Source organism: Trifolium pratense, linkage group LG2 (genome assembly GCF_020283565.1).
Source record: "Trifolium pratense cultivar HEN17-A07 linkage group LG2, ARS_RC_1.1, whole genome shotgun sequence".
Taxonomy (NCBI): domain Eukaryota; kingdom Viridiplantae; phylum Streptophyta; class Magnoliopsida; order Fabales; family Fabaceae; genus Trifolium; species Trifolium pratense.
The window spans coordinates 29,700,544-29,719,115 of record NC_060060.1 but is presented as its reverse complement, the minus strand read 5'-3'; the positions used below and the strand labels follow the sequence as shown (position 1 = coordinate 29,719,115).

Genomic DNA, 18,572 nt, shown 5'->3' with positions numbered 1-18,572 from the left:
TAGTATTCTAATCACTTTGATTTTGTCTGTAACCATTTTACTATTTTGTAAAATTATTATGAGTATTGTAAATTTATTCGCAGTTTATTTTTTTAACTTTAGAGATGTTGAATTTGTTTTTCAATTTTAGAGGTCTAGTTTGATCATAGAACATCTTGTAGCTTTAAAATTCTTGTTGGATCCTTTGCCGCCAATATGTTGTTTATATTGAAGATTTGCTATAATTGATTTATACAAAATAAGTAAACTAATAAAAAAATGAAAAGCAATACAAGAAAATTGTATTATTATTTTGTTATTACTTACTATTATGGAAAGTAACAAAAATTGATGTCTCAAAGGAAAATGCCAACCCCGTGAGTGACTGATATAATATGGACCATTTTAGTCACACTCACAGTAAAGAACTTCCCACGCACCTTCCAAGAATTAGACAAAAAAGGCCACAAAATGTTAGAACTTATGCCTAGCGCCTAGGAGGTAGGAACAACCTTAAATTTTACTCCTTCCTCAAACACTTGCTATATATATATATATATAAATGTTTCATTCCACATACACAACTTAATTTACCATAACAAATCATTGTCCTCATTATTACTATAGAACAAGTGTTCAAAGCTGTTTTTATTTTCTCTTAGTGTAGTGTTGCATAATTGCATTGAGCAATAATGGCATCAAATTCGAAGAAGAATGGTGCATCAGTTGTTTTTGAAGACTACTTCCCTTCAATGATGGAGAAACTAGGAAGTGAAGGGTTTATGAAGGAATTGACAAATGGTTTTAATGTGTTGATGGATAGAGAGAAGAAAGTGATAACATTTGAGAGCTTGAAGAGGAACTCTGCATTACTTGGGTTGGAAGGTATGAGTGATGAAGAGATTATATGCATGCTTAGAGAAGGTGATCTTGATGGAGATGGAGCTCTTGATGAGATGGAGTTTTGCACCCTCATGTTTAGGTTGAGTCCTGCTTTGATGAATGACTCTAAGCAACTTTTGGAAGAAGCTATTTTCACTGGCATTTGACTTTACTTTTGTTAATGTCCTTTTAATTAGCCTCTAAGTTCCCTCTCTTGTATTCCTAAGGTGCTTCCTTTTTGGTGTGTCTCTAATTCAACAATGGACTGGTCTTTTTGTTATTTTTCGGTGTGTTGATGAGTAGGTCATGTTAATTATTTAGTAGGCATCAACAAAATATAAGAAAAAAAAAATATTTATTTTAGGTTTGATTTTAACCTCTCACGTTACAAATCAAACTCTCACTTGACATTGTTAAAAGAACAATATGCATTAGATTAGATTATTGTACTATGTAGCATTTGTTTGCTTATAGGCCTGCTACACATAGTAATGACTAGAAGGGTTGACATGACTAAAACATATCCAACTAATCAACAAATAAAGTCTTAACTCATTAAAAGCGTTGACATGACTAAAAAAATAACAATCTTAATTTATTTTTTTCCTGAAGTTGGAACTAAAAATTCAAACTTAGCTCTTCTTTTCTGGTTTTGGATTACAAGGGAGCCGAAGTCAGATTTGTTCGAAACTTAGCTCTTCCGTTTCAATTAAGTTCAAATTAAAAATCACCAGTCAGAGAGAATATCTTAAAGTTCCAAGACTATTTGTAGAATACTTATATTTCCTCCGTTCAATACGAAGCCGTTTTAGAAAATCTGCATTTACATCTTAATTCAGGAGGAAATATACTACTCTGCAATCACTTAAAATCCAGTGACTAGTAGTAGTATATATCCCAGCCACAACTCTGCATTGTTGTAACAAATGATACACATCTGCATCACTCTACACGAGCTACTAGGGGAGCACCATGCCATCACAGAACTCACCAACTCCCAATGAATAGAGATATTAGGAAGAATGAAATTATGACCAACAAATAATGAAGCAACATAAAATGGTGAGTTTTGATTATTAATGCACTAATGTTGGCATATACTTTGTTGATCAAACTTTCAAAATATGTTTAACATTCTAGACATATTTGACCATTCAACAAGACACAAGAGTACATATGCCCTCCTTAACAACCAAGCTCGGTGTAAAGTTGTTTGCGGCTCACAACGCCGAGAAAGTAACAAATAAAATGTCTTCCCAATAGGCCATCCTCACTTTGGATAGAGGATATCATAATGACCAGGACGATATAGTAATGTAATGAAGGGATTGTTCTTGTCAGAGCTACCTCTAGCACTTGGAAGATCACCAGCAGCTGGAATGAAATCATGATGATTTACACTGACACCACCAGTATCGCATGAGCTGCGGTCAAGGTACACAACACGGATTGGAATGCCCAATGCATCTGAAATGGCAGTAATGTGAACATGATCGCTCTCTTCACCCATTGGTTCAACAGCTGATTTGCAAAACTAAACCGCAACAACATGAAAGAGATGAGAAATATTATATTAAAATCACAAGATTAAAACCATATACTGGCTTTCTACAATAAAACTAATGGCTCTACTGTTTCTTTCTTGTCAGATCCTAAATTTACAAGCAACTTATGAAGGGATGAAAAGAATTATCGAAACCAACCTGCTCAACTGTTGTATTGGATAAGCCCATTATGAATGGTTCAAAAAATTCTGAGCGCTTTTGTATTTCAGCAGACGTAACAAATCTGAAGAACATAACAACTGAAGAAAACATTTTGTCATGAAAAGTGGAAGAAATGAGATCAGGACATGGGACAGGTCTAAGTCACTCACCATAATCAGATACTGACTGATCTCGGCTTCTAAGCACAAGCTCTTCAGGACTGTGACGATATAATAGATTCAAATATAGTAATTAGGACAAGATAAAAAGCAAATTGTGATGATTAAATATTTCGAGAATATATCATGCTTCCAGTTCAGAATTGTGAATGCAAATTCATGGTGAAGGAAACGGTTAACACCTTATGGAAATCTCTTTCCCTTGAATAACATCTTCCAGCTGCTCAAGGAATAACTGAAATATTTTTACAGTGAGATAATAAAAGGTAAGTTTATAACCTTAGATAAGGATAACAATTGTATGTAAGCTTATTAGCCTCTGGAAGTACCTCTACAGATTTAACATTAGTATATCTGCCTGGGTTCCAGATGTCCAATTTATAATATTTAAAAAATAATAATTAAACATTGCTGGATTTGTTTATACTTTCACCAACACAGAGAAGAACTATATGCTAGAAAATTTTCCAAATTCTTCCCTTCAATAGAAAACTTTTTACAGAATTCAGATTGAATGCCCCTCTATTTTTTCTGTTGTATGACTTCCCAACTTGTTGGAAAAATCAAAGAGTTTTTATTTCCACTACTGGTCAGTTTTCCTTGGATAGCTTCCACTGCAAAACACGCCCCATAGCTCTGATCTGCCGATTTCTAATGTACAGCACTTCAATAGTTCTCCATATCACATTAAGAGGCCTAAATTTTGTTGCTACTGTAATTATTGGCTTTCTATATAACATCACAATAACCCCGCGTAAACGTGGAGATCCTCTATTACCGTATGAAAGGGAGAGAAGGATATAAAGAAAAAGTTACATGACATCGAAGATGATAATAAGCCATTGCATGATAACTAAGACAATTTATTTCATTTCTTTAACCTGCACGGATGGAAAATCTGAAGGCATATGCAAAGTCATAGCAGCTAGCTATTTCTACTAGCTCAAAGGTTAGCAGATTTTACTAAGTATACCCAGGACTATATACCAATGTTTTGAGCACTTTTCATTAAGTTTAGTGGGTATATTCATTTTGGCTAGTATTCTTTGAGATATTTATAAAAACATAAGCAAAAATATAACTCCAGAAACACATGAAATGCAGTTGATAAGTTACCGTAAAAAAATCTTCAAAAGTCAATTCTGGATAACCCAAGGTTTGAAGTGCATTTCTACTTCTCTCAACATTTGCTTTGATGCGATCAATTTCTGCACTGTCTTGAGCTTCCAAAACATGCTCCTAGGGAAAGAGACAGATAGAGTTAATTTATTGACTGGACTATTGGAAAATTGGAATGTTTTATTCAATAGTGAATAGTCCCTAGACCCAAGCTAGAATATCCATTCAATGTTAAACTAGAAGATGTTTCTAAACTAGAAACAATAAAACATACAAGATATGAAAACATAAAGCCTCGAAAGAAGCAGTTTCCATCTCCCCGAGTACGCCGAATAGCAGCATATTGCTGATCAAGCACCTGCATTAAAAGGCAATAAAAATTCAAGAAACACAAAAAGATGCAAGGATACGATACAACATAGCACAAAAAGGAAATAAAGATCAAAGGTTGATCAATCAATCATACCTTGATTTTCTCCAATAAGATAGGACTGCCTGATTGATATTCAGCAGCCAAGCTAGATAGCGGTTCCTGCCAATTTACAACATGAAATCTGTCCTTTAAATCATTACTAATAAAAAATCCTATTCCATCCCCACCATCTAGTAAAGAAATCCCATAGATTAAAACAGATAATAACAATAAACCACCTAAAGTAATGTCTTTTTTTTGTATTAACCCTCTGGTTCTCGGGGAAAGGGGCCCAGTAATCCAGAGTTCAGCCGCGAGGCAAGTAAAGCATGGCCAAGAATTGTTCACACCAGGAATTGAACTCAGGTTCACCCGAACGATTCATCCTAGCGGGAGCTCATTAACTACTTGAGCCCAAATGTCTTGGTTTAAAGTAATGTCATTTTATTTTTTTTTGGTATTCAAGGTAATGTCATTTTAGTTTACAATAAATCAATTAGCACTACGTATATATACAACTAATCAATAAACCCTTAATGACTAGATGATATAAAAAAAAAAAACAAGTTTGAAAGAATTATGCACTTAACTTTACCTTGTCACCAACAAATGGAAATTTTTTGGCTTCATCATCCTGAATAGAAAATTGCTGCTGCATTACATCATCATCTTCAAAATTGCCCCAACAAGATTCAGGACCAGCCTCATACTCAACTTCCCCATCATCCAAAGCTGGTTCTTTATTCCGCATTTTTTCCTCTTAAACCAATTCTCAAATTTGAATCTTTTTTTAGAACAATCAACAATCTACTCAGAAACTAAACAACCCTGTCAAAGATAATAACTGGTGAATTTTGATTTTGGTTGACCAAATCATAAAATTGCGTTTAAATTACGGCATAAAAAAAAATGAAATTCGCACGGTTTTGAATCATGAAGAGATGAAATTGATGATTCCAGAATCGGTGATTACGGGAAATGGGAAAGTTTACCTTCGGAAGCTGAAGATTGTAATTGAAATCAGTGAGTGAGGTGGAAGAGCGGCAATACTGAACTCGAATCCCTAAATTCTCGAAATTCTTTTAATCTAAAGAGATGCTAAACGCAACAGTTTCAGCGTTTTATACTACATGGTGATGGCACAAACGGTTGATATACATCTCTCAGCCGTTCAATTTAGATTAATGATAAGTCAAAAAAAAAAAAAAATTAATGATATAGTGGAGATTGTTTTAATGTGCAAATAAATTATGTGATTTAAACCGTTCAACGATTGAGATTTATTAAGATAGTTTATCGGTTTTGTTTGGTAAAAAATAGCGGATATAACTGATAAGCTAATTTATGGCAGATAATTTATAAGATAGCTTTTAGCTTATAGCAAATAAGTTTATTGATTGAACATTTAATTGTTTTTTTCAAGTAAGATGATAGGGGTAATATTGGAAGGAAAAAATGATAAACCATAAGTTATAAGCTCATAAGTTATTTGAAATAGCGTTTGAAAAATAAACTATAACTTTTTAAGAGACTGTTACCAAACAAAACTTTTAACTTATCTATATATATAATTCCTAAATAGTTCTCCTAACCCTAATTCACTTAGACCAATCAAATTATTTCATTTAGCCACATCATCCATTTAAATCCAAATAAATCACTCTACAATGCCACATCATTTCTACTTATATTATTATTATTATTATTATTTATTATTATTTTATTATTTCATCTCTATACTTTTCATATTCTACATTTATAAACTTATGACTTTTTAATATACACTCAATCTATATATATAAATCCTAGATAGTTGTGGAATTGTCTATCTAAACCCTAATCCACAAACCAATGAAAACTTTTCATTTAGCCATATCATCCACTTACATTTATTTAATGTGGGGGTACTAATTGTAATTATTATTATTATTATTATTATTATTATTATTATTATTATTATTATTTTGGGTTATTATTCATTTACATTTGTTTGTTCATTTTATTATTTTTTGTATTTTATTGTTTTTTTTTCAAAAAGGTTAATGTTTTTGCTAATAATCTTTTGTCCAATCTTTGTAAATATAAGGAGTTGGTCAATTGTCAGGACTACTTTCTAATGTTAGTAAAAAAAAAGATAAAATAAAGTTTACTAATGGTTGTTATGTCCTGTATGATTTTTATCATATTCGATATTTGAGTATGAGTTAAGTTGGTTTATTTTTGCTCCAATAAGTTTCAAATTAATATAAATGTCAAATTCGATAATACAGTAGTTTTTTTGTAAGAGATAATAAAGTAGTTTATCCAACTCAGAATCCTCCAATGAGATTTATAATATAAATAAAAACTTATGTTTCAACATCGATTGTTTTCCATGGTCAATTATATGTTGTCATTTCCATAGTTATTTTGAAGAATGAGTTAAAGATATTGCTAATCAATGTTAATGAAGAAGATACCAAAGTAACTTCAAATCTGATGTATAAATAAGTTTTTTAAATGTATAAGCATCGATATATATATAATTCCTAGATAGTTGTGCAACCACTAATCTAACCACAGTGTATGAGTATGACCATAAACCGTTTTCATAGTGACATGACAATTTATGGATTACCAACTTATTTTGGTAGATGCAATAGGATCCATCGTAATCTTTTCGAAATGTATAAACACATCTTTAATATCTATCTTATATTTACATCACTTTATTATATTTTTTTTTAAGGAACATCACTTTATTATTATTATTATTATTATTATTATTATTATTATTATTATTTTGTTTTTATTGATGTTATTATTATAATTTTCATAATACTTATTGTTTCAATTTATACGAATGATTTTTCAACATTATAATATAAAATACCGCATAACACCCGTGCATCGCACGGGTGTGGGACTAGTAAGCTATGAGTTAGCTTATATGTCTTTCAACGAGAGTTTAAGGTAAAAATTATAATGCATCGGATTAGGTCTTCGACGCTATATTTTTTTCTACTTTCAATTTTCCTTCACACCAATTATTCATTATTTTGTGCTCACTCATGTCTCTCCTAACTGCCACTGACCGAAAGTTCATGTGCTCACCTTCACATTTATCTCAAAAATTCTATTACATACACCATTGTAGGGATTAGGGAACAATTAAACCAATTATGTTATGAACCAGGAGTTGGACAAAAGGTTTGATGACCCTCATTTTGGTCCCTGATGTCAGTGATGTGAAGGTAACTAACAACCAAGAGGATTCAGGTCGTGCCCAAACGGCTAAGGGAGAATTATCACTTGATCTAAACGAATTAGAACATAGTACACATCATAGTCTCTAGAGTCTTATATATAAGGAAAAATAAAACTATGATGAAAGTTATGAAAATAGTGTAGAACTGTAGATAAGTAGTTTCCTTCATTGTAACTTCTACGTTTATCATTTTTACCGCTACTCATTATTGGTCTTTTATGTTATATTTGGTGGTGCTCTCGTTAAATTGTCATGAGTACTTCTCCTCCCTTTCCTGATTATATCGCCGTCACCCTAAAAAAAAATCCATAATCAAACCAAACAACCTCACCAACATCAACAACGAGTTGCAAAGTCTTTGCATTCGGTTTCAACCATCCCAAGTTCCTCGTCCAACCCAAGAAATTACCTCTTTTCTTGACACACTTCCATCAAATTTGACATACCTCGTTTTGATGGCACCGGCCCACTTGATCGGATTTTCAAAATCAACCATTTTTTTGACTTTCATCAAACCTCAAAAGAACAACGTCTAAGAATTGCTTCATTTTTTATATGGAAGGTGGCGCTTTAACCAGGTTTCAGTGGATGCACACATACAATATTAGCTACTCTTCAAATTGCACCTTCATTGTATGTAGACCCAAAAGGTGCACTCTTCAAATTTATATGCTACCACCCTTTCTATCTCAAAAGTTGATTAATAATGTCTAACGAACACCATGCAGAAGTTTGGATTCAACCAAAAATGGATACGAAGAATAATGTGTCGAATGCTTAATACTCTCTTCGTGTCTATTTAATTATAAGTACCTTTAAAAGAAAAAATGTGTCCTCAATTATAAGTCCTTTTTCAAGTCAGGGCCATTTATTTTCGATCGTACGGTAATAAAATTGTTGACTGCACTAAACCGAGATCCGACTATAGGACTTATTGAATGCTACACACTAATTAATGTTTAGTTTTAAATTGGAGAATGAAGGTTATAGTAGGTTACCTTAGGTAGTGAAGAACAAACAATGTGAGAATATGATTTGGGAATACAGAAAAGGAATAGTCTGCCTTTATTGAAAGTAGATGTATAGTTGATAATTCTTTGACTTCTAAAGTTTTTTTTTTTTTTTTACCGCTAGATTCTTATATTTAAGAAAGGGTGGTAGCATATAAATTTGTACGTTTAAAATTGGGTAAGATATACATGAGTACACTACTTTTTAATAATTTAGTAGAATTTAGCTAATAATCAATTAAAACAAGCCGATTTGCAAATATCTAACCAACTTAATTGGAAAAAGAATATTAATTAAAATATATTTTTATATCGTTTTATATTTATCGGTTAATTTATTGGCTAATATTATTAAACACATTAATACAGTCGAATAGGGCATAACCAACTAATTAGCATGAGAGGTAGTACAAGTGGATGGGCCGGGATTTTGGATCACATACACTAACTACGTCACGCAGTTTCTCATCTTAGAATTATCTAAATTAAAATTGACAATTCAATTCGTTTATGATTCATTTGTCGTCTATAATCTGTAATTAACAGTTGAGATCGGAACAATTTGCAACTATATACTTTTTCAAATGCAGGCGATCTCGGTGGTCCTTGGAGGGTTGCTGATGACGACCCTTGAGTTGATTTGAACCGGTAATGAAGCAGCCCCTCCACTATTCATGCTCCTCCATAAGCTCTAAAGAAACATCACATATATATGTATGTACTATTCCTTAATCATTTGATCCATGCATAGTGTGATATATAAATAGGGACCACAAGTTGTACAAAATACCCCACAAATTTTGTCTTGCACTGTTCAATGCCATAGAGGAAGAAGATACCAAACCTCTAAAATAAAACCAGCTACTTAGTCAGAGATTATAAATTGGGCATACCTTACAAAGAAAATCCACAGTATTCTTATGAACACGTGTCCTTATGTGTGGTTAGCTACCTTTTATCAAGTTGTTTCCTATAAAATAAAAATGAAAAATAATTAATATTTGGCACATTTTGATACATGTACTACAATTTTTGTTGAGATGCAAAGTGACAGAATTAAGTGCATGATGGTCAACGAGGCAACCTAATGATATATTGTAACACCTAACCTTCAGAATGTCAGCAAATATGAGGATAATATTTCATCAAAAAAAGAAAAAGCAATGAGGATAATATATTCAATGATTATCTTCTATACCAAATTCTCAATCTAGAAGGAAAACCAAAATCACAGTTTAGTATGTATGTAATTATTAGAACTAAAATTAGTTGTGTGAATTCACCCAAATGTTTCATGAATCAAATACTAGTACAACACAAATCGTATAGGAAAAAGGTTAGACTGAACCAACAGCGTGTTGATAGTATTTTATTTCCATAGATAATTAATGTGTGTTCTGAGTTGTATGGTTCAAAATTTAAACATCTCGGTCTAATGGTTTTGGTAGGGAGGATTATCGTTTGATTCTCTGTAACTGTGATTGGGAGAAGGCTGAAACTACTTTATGTTAAATTGACCCCGAATAAGATTAGTCAGTCCAGTAGATCGAATATTGATCGTGAAAACAAAAAATAAAATAAAATTTTAAACATCTCTATTGTTTTTTTTTGTTGAAAATATAGACTCTCAATTGGTTACCGCTTTCAAGAATCATGGTGTTGTTTCTTAATTGGAGATTAAGAATAGGTGGTTAAAAACATGCCCTTTCATTGTTTTTCATATCTTTAGAGAAGACAATTATTGTACAGACATAATTATTTCCTTTAGACTATGGAGTAATAATTTTGTTTGGTAGAATTTTATCCCCTCTTGTGTTTTCGATCTATTTAACCGCAATAGGTTAGGGGCTTTCATGATTATATTGTTTCTGTTGATTTATTTCCAGGGTCTTTCTTATGTTCGCTCTAACTCTTTTTTTTCTTCATTGCGATTTTATTCCATTGAATTTTCTTGGTAAGATTTTTAATAAGACATGATTTTTAGGTTTTTTTTCTACACTACCCCTTAAAAGTTTGATGAAATTTACCTAACAACCAATTATAACAACCTACATGCATGTGAATTAAAAGTTAATTTTTGTGGATATATACTACGTGCAAATTTACTTTTATAACTTTATTTGTATTGATTGTTGAATAAATATCTCTAAATTATCTATGAATAGTATAAGCAGTATGTCTCACCTATATTTATGCAACTTTTGGCTGTTTACATTGAGCTTTGGCATAATTTCCCAATGATTATTGAAAGAAAACAATTCTTTAAATGGATCTTCAACTTACAATTTCTTTTTTAAAAAGGCATCAATATCTTTTATTTAGAAAAAAAAAATTACACATTTGTACAGAATGGGTATGGAGCACTAAAAAATATCACCAAACAACATTTGATTATTGTACCAATAGAAATTTGTCTAATTGTCTTAAGATCACAAAGTATGGTACAAATATAAAACTCTTTTTTTTTTCCTTAAGTTGCTGTATTCATAAATATGATTTCACTCTCTTCCATATTTCATACTCATTGGTAGGGAGGACCACAGTTCAATCATTCGCAACTGTAATCGGGAGAGGCTGAAATCACTTGATGTCAGAACTGACCCCCGAACCAGATTAAACCGGTGGTGTAAAAATAAATCCAATTTAAAAATCAAATAGATGAGTGAAGTTAATAAAGTAAACAAACTATTTAGAGTCTTCATATAATAAAAGTTACTCCTATTTTGGAAGTCAATTTTTAAAGACTTTTAGTTGAACTATCCTCATAGCCATATAATTCATAAATAGAATCATCTCATTATAAAATTACACTTCAATTAATGTCAACATTAGTCTTAATCCTATTTCACTTCACTCATGATGCTAACACTCAAGTTGGTATTGAATTTTGAAACTAACATAATCCCAACTTTGTTTGACTCAAAGTCATATAATAAAATCAATTTGAGTTGGTTCAGTGGTGATTGACGCTGAACTCGATAGGAAGGATCACAATTCAATTCCTCGCAATTGCATTTGGGAGGAGACTGAAACCACTTGATGTCAGAACTCGCCCGAACTCTGAACTACTATGACATTTTCCCCTAGGAACATGAGGGTGAAAAAAAAAGGTCATATAAAAAAAACTAATTTCATTCCTCTCTTGGTCAACTCTCTCCACGTAGGAGAGAGAAAAACAAATCCATTGATTAAAAAAGAAAAACAGGAGAAGGTAACTGGTTTCAATAAGCACAAGTTGCCCCACTATATTATGCATTTTTTCTTTTTCTTTATATTTTTGGCCTCAAATTTTAGTTATATATATAATAATTGAGACCCTTTGTCTAAGACAATAAAACATAATATTTTTAAGGTTGATAAGATGAAGAAAAAATGTGAACTATGCAAAAAACCAGCAAAATTGTTCTGTGAATCAGATCAAGCAAGTCTTTGTTGGGAATGTGATGCAAAAGTTCATACTGCAAATTTCATAGTCACAAAACATCACAGGTTTCTTCTATGTCATATTTGTCAATCTCTAACACCTTGGCATGGCACTGGACCTAAGTTTGTTCCCACAATCTCACTTTGCAATCACTGTGTTTCTGTTTCCAACAATAACAATGATCACCACCACCACCACGATGACGATGATGATCAAGATGAGGATATTGAGGATGAGGATGATGCTGATGATGAAGATGAAGAAAATCAAGTTGTTCCATGGAAATCTACACCTCCACCATCAGTTTCTTCTAGTTCTTCATATAGTGCAACTAGTACTACAAATTATTAGTATAAAGTTATAAATAACTTGTTTTTTCTTTCTATGTTCTGTTTTTTTTTTTTTTTTGTGTGTTCTAATTTTGAGGTTTTTGGTTTTAGTTTCATAGATTGTTAACAATATTAGTTTCTAGTTTATGTGTTGTACTAATAATCATAAGTCCACTCTCTATATTGTAGCAAAATGCTTCCATTTATATGGTTGTTAATATTGGAAAATTCTTTAACATTAATCTATATAATCTATATATTTTCACACATTGGTCATTAGTCATTTTCACTTTCTTCATGTTGAATGATCTAGCTAAAAAAACGTATGTAGTTCATCTTTCGGGAGAACTTGAGTTTGATTTCTGATGAAAACAATTCTTAATCAGGTTTTACTTACCTTGCGGCTGAACTCTTAATTATCACTTCTTTCCTCTAAGAACCAGAGAGTTAATGCCAATAAAAAAAATGCAAAATTTGTAAAATGGAAAAGTTATCTCAACATAGATAGTGTATGAATGTTATAAACTCCCAGTACTAAGTTTAATTTTTACTTATAAGAAAGGAAAAGAAAATCAAGGTTTTGTCTTTAACAGTATTTGTGTTTTCTCAATTATAAACAGACACTATACTATTGATGATTTTGATTTTTTACTTGATTTGTAAATTATGAAGGGCCACAAAAATTATAGAACATGAAAAACTAGCGGTTCTAAATTGAAAATTGCCCCACTAGCATTAAATTATAGTAGTTTAATTAATTAATTCCATGTGTTTAACTTCTATTTGATGTGATAATAACATGGCCTTCTAGTAATTCCAATGTGAAATGCAAGAACAATTCAATTATGAACAGCTAGTGATTTGTACTAATTGAGGATTTTGTCTGATCTTAGATATTGCCTAGAATTTCTCTATAATCACCTGGAATTATATAAAATTGATTATATCACATAGATTGGTAGGAATATTATAACCAAGGTTGTCAGAACCGGACCGGTCATCGAATCGGTGAGCTCACCGGTTCAAGGTTCAATTGGTCGGACCGGGTTCAATCGGGGTCGAACCATTTTTAATTAAATATATATTTTATTAATATATAAATAAATATATATGAATAATTGCTCAATATTTCATAATTTCACACATTAAAAAGATAAAATATCACAAGTCAAAATAAAATAAAATCTATAATTCAAACCAAATGAAAAATAGATAAAAATCAAAAACATTTCCTATTCCTACGACGTCGTTGTTTTGTTTTAGATTTTTTTTTAAAAAAAAATAATTTAAAACGACGTCGTTTTGCCCTTTTTTTAAAATAAAAAAATAATAATCTGCAAAACCGCTTGAACCGCCCGGCCGGTTTGCCGGTTCAACCCGGTTCGACCCCGGTTCACGCGTTTTTTTGCCGGTCGGTTTTCTATCCGTTTTTTGCTGAAAACCGAACCGCTTTCATGACCGGTTTACGGTCCAACCGGTCCGACCGGCCGGTCCGGTTCGGTTTTGATAACCTTGATTATAACTGATTAAAGGACAACCACCTCTTATTTGATGTGATTTACCAATTATAAAATATATCTATATGCTTTTTGAACCTGAGAATTTGGGAGTAGGGCCAATCAAATTCGACATTACCACGTGCCTTCCATAACTATATGATATATCTTAGTATTCAAACACCAAGTTGATCATTAGGGATAATACTACATCAAATATGTTAAACTAAATTAAGTATAAGTATGAATTGATGTTGAGATTGTCATAATTATGGAGAGACATTGTGATTTGACAAAAATTATGCTTTGGAATTTCTTTGTACTTACGATGTTGATATCTTTAGCGTTCATTCATACATACACTTGTCAAGTTTGTTAATTTTTTTTTTTTGTTATTTAGATTTGAAGGAATTAAGAAAGTAGGCGCAAGGAAGTTAAATTTGCAATAAGTATGTGATATAAATAGTTTGTGTTAAAATTTGAGAGATATAAAGAGGTGAATGCATGAAATTCAAATTCTAATTTTAGAGTGTATCATCAACCGGCGATTATATTTTAAATGATTTTTGAATAATGGTTTAAGATGGATCGTCTATAAAGACGTGTATATCTATTTTGGTCAGAATTTTGGTCCCTCAGTGGGCGATTCTACACATGGGCGATTCAACACATGGGCAAGTTCAGACAGTTGTTCAAGCTCTCATAATTTTTTTTGATATTTTTAGGGATTAGTTTAGGATAAAATTGAAAATTTTAGGGATAAGTTTAGAGCAACACTTAAATTTTTTGGTCAACACTGAGATAAACTGAAATTTTTAAAAATTAATTTAGAATATAACTAAGAATTTTTTTGTTAAACTAAAATTTTGCCAAAATTCTATAAAATTTCTTGCTCTCCACCGGAGAAATGTAAAGCTATATTGTAATGTAGACAAAATATTGGTGGTTTAGTACTATGAGGTATATGTGGCTGTAAGTGTATCTTTTGGCCAAAATTTACCACCACGGATACAAGATATAATTTTTGAGTTATATGTTCTTATTCCTTGGATTTTGATCTACTCCAAATCCATTGGTTTTTCTGATTTGTCCCTATATTGTACTTTTTCTATATCAACAATGTGTGTGAACCACAAAGGAAAAATATTCTAGTTGTTGAAATTATAGCCATTACACTCTCTATGGCATCGACACATGTCAAAAGTCTTTTCTCATCAAGATGATAATTCAAGTGCATGCTTTAAGCAACCATGCAAATGCTATATGGAATCTCAATTTGTTGGGTCACGATCACGAGGAATTGTCGGGGATCATACATATTGAGTTCAAGAATAACTTCACAAATGAGTTGGACACCACACTTTAACCCAAAACCTTAAAGTGTTAGATTTATGGGTCATCTCACTTATAAAGTGTTCAACTTCCACTTTTCTAAGCAATGTGGGACTTAACACTCACACTTGCCACAACACAATCAAATCAAATTCAAGACATTTTTTACATTTATGAAAGGAGAAGCAACGAATAATAATGTTCTTGGTTTAGATCAAAAATTAAAAAGACGAATAAATGTGACGTTATATTGCTTTTGTATGCATGTCTCCCTATTAATATTCACTTTAGGTGCTTCTTGAGATATTTTCAACCGTATATAGTTTCAAAGAATGTAATCGGTGGTTCCACTCAACATGCTAGTAGGTGATCGAATTGTTAAAGAAAACAAGAAAGTAAATTGAAAACAACTCAAAGAGACCTCATAAGAGATTAACGTTAAAAGCTTTGTATGGGGCAAAATAGTAAAATTTTATACTCAAATTAAAAAAGAAATATTGAGAATCGTAAGAGTGATGATCGGAGAAAAGGAGGTTGATGATTTGTTAACCAATTTAAAATAGGTGAACATGTACACATTTATTTGGATATATATATATATATATATATATATATATATATATATATATATATATATATATATATATATATATATAGGTATATCGTATCGTTGAGGTGAAGATCACCAAAGCTTTTCGGATAAGAAGCATCAGATAAGAGGTTAGCATTTGAGGGAGCTCTATGTTTAGCGAAAAAATCTACATATTTATTCCTCTCTCTAAACGTATGATAAAGAGAAACATTAGTTTGAGAGAGAAGTTTCTTTATGTCTTGGACCAACACAACACGTATATGATACTTAATTTGAGGATCTTTTATAAAGTTGACAGTGTAAAAAATCAGAGTAGCAGACAAGTTTATCAATAGACTAGCAAGAGGCCCAATAAAAGCATCAATTAGAAAATAAAGTAAAATCTCTTGTATATTAATTAAAAAAATTAAAATTAATGTAATTTCTAAAATTAAATGTCACACATAAAATATGTGTCTAGTGTTTGTGTCGAGTGATTATGTGAACATGTGAGTGGAAGTTTTTGTTAGTTGGTTGATGGTTTTATTGGTTTTGGTTGGCTTCGCCTTCTCAAATTTTGCAACCGCTATCTTCACTCGTCCTGAGTTTTGATGGGACGGTTTATTTTCCTTAACTCAAATTCCATGGTAGTTGATGTATGTGGCCTTGATATTTGATTCTTTCAGATCTGTTGAGATCTACAGTTTTCTTGTATTTGGTTTGTCGTCACGGACCACAGTGCCATCGCTCTCAAATATGTTTTCGGTCAGTTGTGATTGAATTCAAACCTTTTTGGCCATAAATGGCCTTAAATTGTTGTTGATTTTCGCATAAATGGTTGGTGTGTGGGTTCGTTACTGTGTTGGCGGTCAGATCTATTCCCCCTCTCAAGTTTTGGGTTTGTTGTTTGTCAACTTATGCACCCTTTTTTTTTCTTCTTGCAATATGGTTTCGCGCTCGTACGCGGGTTTGCGAGATTATGCCCCCGGTGTGTGTATTAATATGCTTAAGATTGGGGTCATATACCCTTTTGGGTTAGTTATTGCTTTTTATAGGTTTAGGATTTATATATGTCCCTAACTTTTCCGTTTTAATCTAATCTACTTAGGGTATTGTAGTTTTTTTATTTTTATTTATTTACAATGAAGTTGAGGATCGAACTCACAACCTCTAGCATACTACCCAGACTCTTCACCGCTAGACCAAACCTGGTGGCTTGATATTAAAGATCTTTCTACACCCCATTTGCTTAAAAAAAATAGGGGATGTATATTTTGTTTTGTAGTAGCAAGTAATGTATTACGTAAGTTTGTACAATTGTCTTTTATATTTATGAATGTATGCAAAAAAGATTAAACAAAAGAAAAGAGATGAATATGAAAGAAAATATGAAAAGAAATAAGAGATTATTATACATGTAGTATTTATTACATAAAAATTTAAAATATATGCATGTAATAATTAGTTGTGGGTGTTTTTGGTGATTGATATGCATATTTAATACATGAGAATGGTGGCATTGTATATGATTTATTAATATTAAATTATTTTTTTATTTTTCATTTAAGCACCATAATTGGTTGGTGGTGTCATGCATATAATGGATTGGTAGTGTAGAGGTGGTCGATATTTATGACTTCAAGAGTCACATTTAACATGAAAATTACGGAAAACAAATTGTATATTATTTATTTGATATTAAAAAAATTGGTTAAATTGCACTTTTCCCCCTAACTTTCACGAGTTTGTAATTTTGACATTCTAACTTTCATAATAACACTTTCATCACCCTAACTTTAACCTATTTTTCAAAAGGCTAACCCATACTGATTTTGGTCAAGTCAACACACATGTGAATAATGAGTCACATGTCACGCCAGCAAGTCAAATCACACGTGGACTATTACTCACATGATATGCCGACGTGAAAGTTAGGGGGGTCAAAATTGGTGGGAGGACCAGCCTTTTGCAAAAATGGTTAAAGTTAGGGTGCTAAAAGTGTTATTATAAAAGTTAAGGGGGCCAAAAGTGCAATTCAGCATATAAAATATTATTTGTGTTTTCATCATTTATTTAATTAGAATTTGTAACATTTAAATTTCTAAATTAAAATTAAAATTTTTAATTTTAGATCGACTTCAAAATTAAATTCTAAATCAACCTGTAAAAAAAATTATTGATCTCTAACTTTAACATATTTGAGTTCTTTTTTGGTAATATACTTTTTTTTGTTTGTTTTTGGAATTTGACGCTAAAAGATAAAGCTAAAAGATAAAGAAGTAATAAATAATTTATGTAATTTAAAAAATTTGGTTCGAAAAGATAAGATATAACGAAAAATTAGAAAAGAAAAAGATATGATATACTATTTAGTTTGTTGAGTTTTACGGTAGTTTATTGAGATTTTTATACTACATAGAAAGTAATGAAAAAAATATATTAAAAATTCAAAAATTATCTAATTTTTTTTTATTAAAATAAATTATGATAATTTTTTTTACCCTCTTTGTCTTTGGTTTGCATCATGTTCATGGATATATCGAATTTTGTGGATTTTTGTTGCTTTTAGATCAAATTCACAGTTTGGATCTTCTACCCCCCCCCCCTCCTTCGGGCCGGAGAGTTGAGGGTTGCCTAGATTTATGGCGGATCATGTTCTTGACTAATAACTTTTTTTATTATTTGTATCAGTCTAGTGAGCTTGCAATATATTATATATGTAGGGAGCTGAAATTCGAACCCCGATCATCCCATTTATCACTTTTTTAAGGCTAAAATTTCTAGTCACTACCCACTAATACTATTTAGACAAAAAAATCAATTTAAAACAAAAAATAAATAAATATCTGTTGAGATATTTATGTCAAAATTCATCGTTTAAAAATA

At 31.4% G+C, this 18,572-nt stretch overlaps 3 protein-coding genes across 3 annotated transcripts; 2 read left to right on the top strand and 1 right to left on the bottom strand.

Annotated features, from left to right (window-relative positions):
- The first annotated feature begins 564 nt into the window (after window positions 1-564).
- On the top strand, window positions 565-1,141 carry LOC123907965 (calcium-binding protein KRP1-like). The gene has a single exon (XM_045958445.1). The coding sequence runs from the start codon at window positions 672-674 to the stop codon at window positions 1,026-1,028; it is 357 nt and encodes a 118-aa protein (XP_045814401.1). The 5' UTR covers window positions 565-671; the 3' UTR covers window positions 1,029-1,141.
- A 765-nt stretch (window positions 1,142-1,906) lies between these two features.
- On the bottom strand, window positions 1,907-5,506 carry LOC123907962 (OVARIAN TUMOR DOMAIN-containing deubiquitinating enzyme 1). Its single transcript, XM_045958441.1, has 9 exons — window positions 5,270-5,506; window positions 4,873-5,105; window positions 4,332-4,397; window positions 4,140-4,223; window positions 3,863-3,985; window positions 2,929-2,981; window positions 2,738-2,787; window positions 2,565-2,665; window positions 1,907-2,395 (listed from the first exon to the last, which is right to left on the bottom strand). The coding sequence occupies exons 2-9, from the start codon at window positions 5,026-5,028 to the stop codon at window positions 2,132-2,134; spliced, it is 897 nt and encodes a 298-aa protein (XP_045814397.1). The 5' UTR covers window positions 5,029-5,105; window positions 5,270-5,506; the 3' UTR covers window positions 1,907-2,131.
- Window positions 5,507-11,854: 6,348 nt separating this feature from the next.
- On the top strand, window positions 11,855-12,529 carry LOC123907964 (B-box domain protein 30-like). The gene has a single exon (XM_045958444.1). The coding sequence runs from the start codon at window positions 11,896-11,898 to the stop codon at window positions 12,307-12,309; it is 414 nt and encodes a 137-aa protein (XP_045814400.1). The 5' UTR covers window positions 11,855-11,895; the 3' UTR covers window positions 12,310-12,529.
- The last annotated feature ends 6,043 nt before the right edge of the window (window positions 12,530-18,572 follow it).